The sequence below is a fragment of the Aplysia californica genome, unplaced genomic scaffold, assembly GCF_000002075.1.
Source record: "Aplysia californica isolate F4 #8 unplaced genomic scaffold, AplCal3.0 scaffold00576, whole genome shotgun sequence".
NCBI classification, from domain to species: domain Eukaryota; kingdom Metazoa; phylum Mollusca; class Gastropoda; order Aplysiida; family Aplysiidae; genus Aplysia; species Aplysia californica.
Window position 1 is genome coordinate 500,712 of NW_004797846.1, and position 7,830 is coordinate 508,541.

The 7,830-nt window shown below is 39.0% G+C and overlaps 1 protein-coding gene across 1 annotated transcript in view; it reads left to right on the forward strand.

Annotated features, from left to right (window-relative positions):
* The first annotated feature begins 2,727 nt into the window (after positions 1-2,727).
* Positions 2,728-7,830, forward strand: part of LOC118478459 — a 5,891-nt gene continuing 788 nt past the window's right edge. The window contains exons 1-4 of the mRNA XM_035972092.1: positions 2,728-2,850; positions 3,537-3,623; positions 4,745-4,829; positions 6,644-6,799. Coding sequence (XP_035827985.1) covers positions 2,728-2,850; positions 3,537-3,623; positions 4,745-4,829; positions 6,644-6,799 — 451 coding nt within the window. The remainder of the gene's footprint in view (positions 2,851-3,536; positions 3,624-4,744; positions 4,830-6,643; positions 6,800-7,830) is intronic.

A 7,830-nucleotide genomic window follows, 5' to 3' on the forward strand; every position in this document is an offset into this window, starting at 1 on the left:
CCCCCTCTCTCTCTCTCTCTGCTGCTGCTGCCTGAATGGTGAGGGGTGTCGCAGTCTTTGTTAGACACTAGTACAAAGGAACTATTCTACCTGTTTGCTCTTGATTTGATAGATAATAATAATCTTACACTTCGTTCAGGTGTTTCAAACTACCCGTTCAGAAGGTGGTTATTATCTTAATACAGACTTCAACATAAGTTAAGGACCACCTAGACAGACAGCCCTGATTATTTAAAAACCCGAAAAAAAGACAGCAAAGAATGTTTTAATTGTCCACTTTTTAAAAAAAACACTAGTTTAAATAAAACATGGGGAGGCGGGTGAAAAAGGGGAGGGCGAGGGGGATTTTTAACAAAGTGTGCAGGTGCCGGAAAAAGCAATAGTTAAATTAAATGCTTAAATTTTTGTCTTTCACCATGAAAAAAAAGAGGCTGAATTTTAGAACAAAAGTACTTTCAATTGTTCATTATTTATTCGTTTTAAGGTAACATCACCAGCATTAGATACACAATACCAGATTAATATGTACATGTATATAGTCATTGCAGACCAGTGCCAGCGTTTTGATAGCGCGTAGCTGGTGTCGTGGGTGACTATGGTACTATGGTGCCGGTGTTATTGTGTCAGTCACCAATGTGGCGGTCTTGCACTTTGTTTAGATCAGAGATGAACGTAACAATTCTGAAATCACTTCTGATAATGAATGTTAAACTCGCATAATTTATCAATTGTTTTTACTGAGTTGACCCTTAAAGCAACATTGCGTTCCGAGGTACACATACAGCACTACGGCCTGACCAGACTTTGTTTTCCATTCCCACCTGTCACATGCACTTCTCTTCTCACGGCAGATTGGCAACCCAGATTAGACAGTTGCCTTTTTCTTTTGTAGATGGTTTTTCATTCAAAAATTGCTAAGTCACCAGTCGTTTTGGAATGATTGTGCATAATACTTCTTATTAAGATAATCATGTCAATTTAGCTTAGTCATAATATGAAAAGGCCAACTAAAACTACCGAACACGATTTAAAAAAATAACTTATTGTCTCTGCTATAAAAAGATCCACTTTTCTGATAACAATTAAACAATTCCTTAACGTGCCTGATCTTGCTGGTTCCAGATACTTGAGTGAGTAACAAACAATTTCAAATGTCATCAAGCTTCCATGTTATTGGGAATCTACCGAGGCTAGTGATCATCTGCGAGTGGACGGTAGAGTGCGGAAATAGTAGATCTAGTCTAGTTAGTGGTTCTTTACTTTTATTTTTACTTTTTCATCCTCTGTTGCCGTTAAGCGTCGAGAAGAGATGCAATTTTCTATGGTAGGCCAACTCCATCAGTTGTGATATTGTTTTCTCAGGGTTTCTTTGACACCCTCGATCAACCTTTTGCGTGACCTTCCTCTTCCTTTATAGCCTGAGTGCCTGGTGTTGTTGGCCCTCGTGGCTGGTTGGCTAAGTGGCATACGTAACAGTTGGCCAAACCATTTTATTCTCTGTCTTTAGAACATTTCATTTCGCATGCAGTGATTTTGTTTTCATGGGTTTTACTTAATGTCCAGGTCTGGCACTGGTAGCATAGTGTTGGTATGAATATTGAGTCTAGTGGTACTGGGTTCAAATCTTGTCATAGCTGGCGGTGCCATGGTTTTCTCGAGAACTACATGTACTAGATCCTTGTTTCCCCTTTTCGTCAGGGCTATAATTGTCGTTGGAGGGTAGGGGTGGGGGTGGGGGGTACGATTGAGAGTTACTCTACAAAAAGATGTTTATGTCGACTAATCTGCTTCACAATGCTTAAGCGTGGAAGATGCTATTCTGTGGGGCGACAGAAATTGTCATAGAAACCCTTAGAGCATATCTCTGTCTTGTTCTCTTCCCAACCTTATTTAAAAATTTGAACTTGTCTCTCGATTGCAATATTTTGTTGGAGATGTCCACAGATTGCCTGTAAATATAGGTTCGATGTCACCGTCTGTGGCGTGTTGCTTTGGCCTATGAGTCCGTGGTCTACAGGGAGTGAATACGAAGCCTATCGTAGATTGAGATGTAGCGTATTCGAACGGAATAAATTTCCGCAATTCCACTCAAGTGATAATTATGTTGTGTTAGTTTCAGGGATGACTCAGTTGGGATTCATCGTATAAATTTGGTAGTCACAATTTGTCGCTTTTAAGAACAAAGAGGCTATTCCGAAAAATGCTGTTTTGAGAAAACTGAAGGTAAAGTTTTTACCCCCTGTTCAGTTTCTTCAAAAGACAAGAATAATTTTCTCTTTGACCAAAAAAAAAATATACACATCAACGAAACCAAACTTTTCCTTTAGGTAAGGAAATGCCCACTTCTGGTGTAGGGCAAGATGGGTTAGACTGCTTGTCTTTAAAATTTATCCCGTCCGAAAGCCCCCCCCCCCCCCTCCTAACAACTTTTGCACAGCAGTAGACGAAATGTATAACATGACATCTCTATCGCTTCGCTCTTTGTACAGTTTTGTGGGACAATGTAGTTATAACATTTTAACAACAACTACTCAGAGGTTGTGTTCTACGAGGCTTGGTCTTCTTTTGTGTTTCCTTTTCTAAGGTTTAACAGACCTTCGGATTTTAGTTTGAACACTGGTTTTGAAAATGTAATATACTTTGGATACAGTTAGTATCATAATCATTCCCAAAGCCATTTTGTTAATTAAAAGAGTAATTTTATTGCATCTGCTTTCCAAAGGCATCATGAACGTCCTTGCAGTTCTCTGTGTCTTCGCCCCTCTGGTGATGAGCCAGCAGGTTTCTGATCCCACCAAAGTTTGCCTGCCACAGCGGTTCTCTGGCGTGGCTATCAACCTCGTCACTGAAGTAAGTACGACAGAAACAATTTGGACATATTATTATTCAACAGAAAGGGAGAGCCATAGCTGACACTTTCCCTTCACAACTGTCAAATCACATTACAACAACTTTAACACCATATGAATAAGATAAGTCGTTTTGTCAGCATTCAAATAATAAACATCTTATGGGACTTTTGCTTCTAAGATGGCAATATCACATCAATATTAAGTTTTGAAAAAAGCCCTGAATAGCTGAATGGAATCAATAATCTTAAAAGTTTTAGCTCTTAAGGCTTGCTGATACTTTTGTGACCATATTCAGTGCTAATATTCAAGAGAGAAAGATTTTTTGTAATTGTAAAATTAACAATGTATGGAAACAGTTCTGCAACTCTGAGATGTATTTAAAATTTGAACAACAGGAGCTGAAACAGATGCTGCACATCTCTTGTTTATTAACGTCTTAAGGTTGTCTGTTTAGGAATGCTTTTACGTTCTGTTTTGCGATCATGTTGTGCTTGAAATTCTCCTCAATTCCCCCACTTGTTCGTTCTTTCAAACAAACGTCTTATTTAAATCTACTAGACAACGTATTGTATCCAAGAGAATAAAGTTTTCTATTATTCTTTGTCTCCCCTTTCTCTCCCATTAAAATGAGCATCACACATATGTTTGCTGTTGTCTTATCCTTTCGTCATCTGATTCCAACAGCTAGCGGCCAACTTCTCTATGGACTTCGGTCGGCAAAAGGTTGCTGCTGAGAACGGAACAATCCGACATGTCATTGACCTTGCTAAAGTAAGTAGACACTAAAGCACTAACAGTTTCTCTTTTCTTGTTCATGATTGTACCCTACCCAAATAAACTAAAACCCATAAAGCATCTTGTCTTATTATATAACAAAAATTAAAAAGAACAGGGCAAGGGATTCTCAAAAGCATCACTTATAAATTATCCAGCGAAACACACTCATACACTCACACACAATCACACAAACACACACACACACACACACACACACACACATACACACACACACACACACACACACACACACACACACACACATAAACAAATACTTAAAAACACAAATGCATATTATCACACGCAATATACTTCTTAGACAGTTATGTACACCTACTGACACGTTCACTCTCATACACACACACTCTCTCTTTCACAAACACACACACACACACACACACACACACACACACACACACACACACACACACTCTCTCACATACACACACACACTCTCTCTCTCTCTCTCACATACATACACACACACACACACACACGTGCGCACACACATATACATACATACATACATACATACATACATACATTCATACATACATACATACATACATACATACATACATACATACATACATACATACATACATACATACATACATACATACATACATACATACATACATACATACATACATACATACATACATACACACCTACCTACCTACCTATCAACTTACCTACATACATACATACACACATACATACACACTTTCACAAGTGTGATCACAAATACTGAGACAAGAACCTACACAGAAAAACAGATACTCACCTTCGCCCAGGCGTCTACCGCTGAAAGCTTTTCTGGAATATGAGTAAGGTCTATGCTTTTTGTATTTGGTCGCTTTTAGGTACAAGGGGGCTATCCTGTAAAATGTTTTTTTGAGGATATCGAGGTAAAGTTTTTGGACCCTTGTTGAGTTTCTTTAAAAGACAAGGAGAGTTTTCTCTTTAACCAAACAAATACACGCACAATAAAATCAAACTTCTCCTGCACGTAGGAAAATGCCCACTTTTGGTGTAAGTCAAGAATTCTGGAAACCCCCGAAATCTGAGCTAGCCCGCTTGTCCCTAAGAGCGACCATTTCTAACTTCCACAGAACCAAGGGTACACCTTCGATGCTCAGGGCACCTGCAAGAGATTCACCCTGGGACTCTCATCAACGTGGCGCCAGTGTCTCCCCAGTGAGTTGTCGCACTTTTGTTAGTTGGACGTTTTCTTTGCGGACTATGCAATGATCTATAATTAGTTTAGTATCAAAGTCTGTTTAGTATAATAAGGATATATTGCAGCCTCACTCACATTAAGCTAAATGGAGATATAGATAGTAAAAATAATCATCACCATCATCCAGTGTCAGGCCTGCGACTTACATTGGCGATCTTTGGTCTCTATTCATTCCTTGGCTCGGATGCTCTCAAAAGAAGCTACGTTTCCCTGATCTTTCCCCATTATCCATTTGTTTAGGTTATCTAAGTAGGATGCTCTTAGCCTACCCTTGTCAGGTTTGCCTTCAATTCTGCCAGTGAGAGCTAGATGTTCAAGATCTTTATGTCTATTCTGATGTCTCCAAAACTGCATTTTCGTTTCCTGACTGTTTTTAACAGTGAGCGTCCCTCGTGGGCTTTATCAAGCACTACCTCATTTGATTTCTTTTCCTTCCACCATATTCTTAGCAGTCTTCTAAGGAACCATATTTCTGTTGCTTCTATTTTATTTTCACTGTCTTTAGTGATTGTAGAGCATTTACAGCCATATAGGAGGGTTGACCATACACAGCATTTCAAAACTTTCATTTTGGTAGTCTTTGAGATGCTTCTATTTTTCAGAATTGGGCTCATTTTATTGAAACTAGCCTTAGCCATTGCAATTTTCCCTTTTATTTCTGTGGAACATTTGGAATCAGATGTTATTTTATATCCTAGATATTTAAACTGTTGGACATGTTTGATCTATTCGCTTTCGTTAATGAATATACAAATAGGATTTGCTGCTTTTTTGGATATTACCATGTATTCTGTTCCTTTACATTCAAAACTAATCCTTTACGTTCTCTTTCTGTTACAACAGTATCTAGAAGCGATTGGAGGTCCTTTTCTCAGTCTGCTATTAAAACTGTGTCATCAGCACATCGGATGTTATAAATATTTTCACCATTCACTTTGAGACCTGGATATTCTTCTATAGGATTGTTTCAATGTATATGTTAAAGAGGTCTGATGACATCACACTCCCTTGCCTCACTCCTCTTCTAATCTGCTTATATTTGCTGTATTCTCCATTAATTTGTACAGCAGCGTTTTGGTCCCAGTACAAATTCCTGATAATTCTTTTCTATCTATGTCTAGCTTTTCCAGTCTTTTAAATAGCTCATCATGTCTACTTTATCGAACGCCTTTGAATAATATGAAGCATAAATACTGATCTTTCTGTGTTTCAAAACATCTTTCCATTAACATTATTAAGGTGAATGTAACATATCTGGTGCTCTTGTCAGGAACAAAGCCGAAATGTGTTTTAGATATCAAATAATAATATTATTATAATATACATAGGCATATTATGGATAAAAATATGTCCATACTATAATATTGTAGGAGTGCCAACGTTTCAGGGGAAAGAGCGTGAGAGAAAGTAAGATAGAGAAAAAGAGTGAAAGAGAGAGAGAGAGAGAGACAGAAAAAGAGAGAGAGAGTGAGAGAGTGAGTGTGAGTGAGAGAGAGAAAGAGAGAGAGAAAGAAAGAGAGAGAGAGACAGAGAGAGAGAGAGAGAAAGAGAGAGAGTGAGTGAGAGAGAGAGAGAGAGAGAGAGAGAGAGAGAGAGAGAGAGAGAGAGAGAGAGAGAGAGAGAGAGAGTGAGAGAGAGAGAGAGAGCTAAAGAAAAAAAGAGAGGAGAGAAAGAAAGAACGAAAAAGATACAGTGTACGAAGAAAGTAAAAGAAGAGCATGAGATTTCTAACTGATATCAACGTAATTACCATGCATGTTATTATCTCCAGGTTCTGCTGTGTTCAAGAACCAACTGAAAGCTGGTTTGGGCTCTGTCCGTTTCATCTCTGACTTGTACGAGATTCCTTTTGGTGCCAAAGCCTCTACAAGAATCTTAGTTAGCAAGGAGAGCTCTTACAGCCTGCCTTATCTCAGGAGGGATACCTGTGAGTTTGAGCAAGAGCGATTTTCACACGATTTTGTTTGAAGTTCGTATGTAAAAAAGTTATGTTTGTTTTGTTTTAGTAGAGATTTTACGGCGCTCGCAACTGCATAAGGTTATAAGAGCGCCAGAAGATTAGAGGTGTTACAAGAGAGTAACAAACATAAAAAAGAGGGAGGGGAGATAAGGACGATAGATGTTTGATAATAAAGAAGGAGCAAGTAAAAACAAAGTTAGCGGCAACGTTCTACAATAGGTCGCTTTTAAGGACAAGGGGGTTAACTTTTTATACCCTATCGGACGCTGGGAGCATCCACACTGGTGACAACTGCTTCGTTTTATTTAGTGCTAGTTTTGGCTTGCTTTTCCAAACTATTCCAGAACCAAGGAGGATTTTTTTTAAACGAACGACTACGCCTTTGTTTCCGCCATTTAGATTCTAGATGTTGGAGGCAAGCGTTTGGGGTTATAATGAGATATAGTGCACCAGGTTTAGGTGATTGTAGAAAAAATTCCGGGAAACGGAGGAAAAAACCCCCCAGGGTTTAAAGAGTTAACCCATATTTCGGGGTTTCCAGAAATCTTGACCTACACCAAAAAATGGGCATTGCCCTACCTTTCATTGATGTGTATATTTGTTTGGCTATAAAGAAAACTCTCCTTGTCTTTTAAAGAAACTGAATAAGGAGCAAAAACCTTTCCTTCGATTATCTCGAAACAGCATTTCTCGGGATAGCCCCCTTGTGCTTAAAAACGACCAATTGTAAGGCAAAGAGGGATTTCGTTATGACACACCAAATTTACTCTGAATACAAATCTGGCCTAAAAGTTGAAGCAGTTGGAGCTGAATAATGTTGTCCGCAGTTGTCGTGGACCTACGCTACTGCTCGTTCTCCATCTTCTCCATCTCCTGTTTATTCCCCCCCCCCTCCTCCTCCTTCTCCCCTCTCTTCCTCCTTTTCTTCCCCCTCCTCCTCCTCCTTCTTTCCTCCTCCTCCTCCTTTCGTCCTCCTCCTCTTCCTCTTTCTCCTCCTC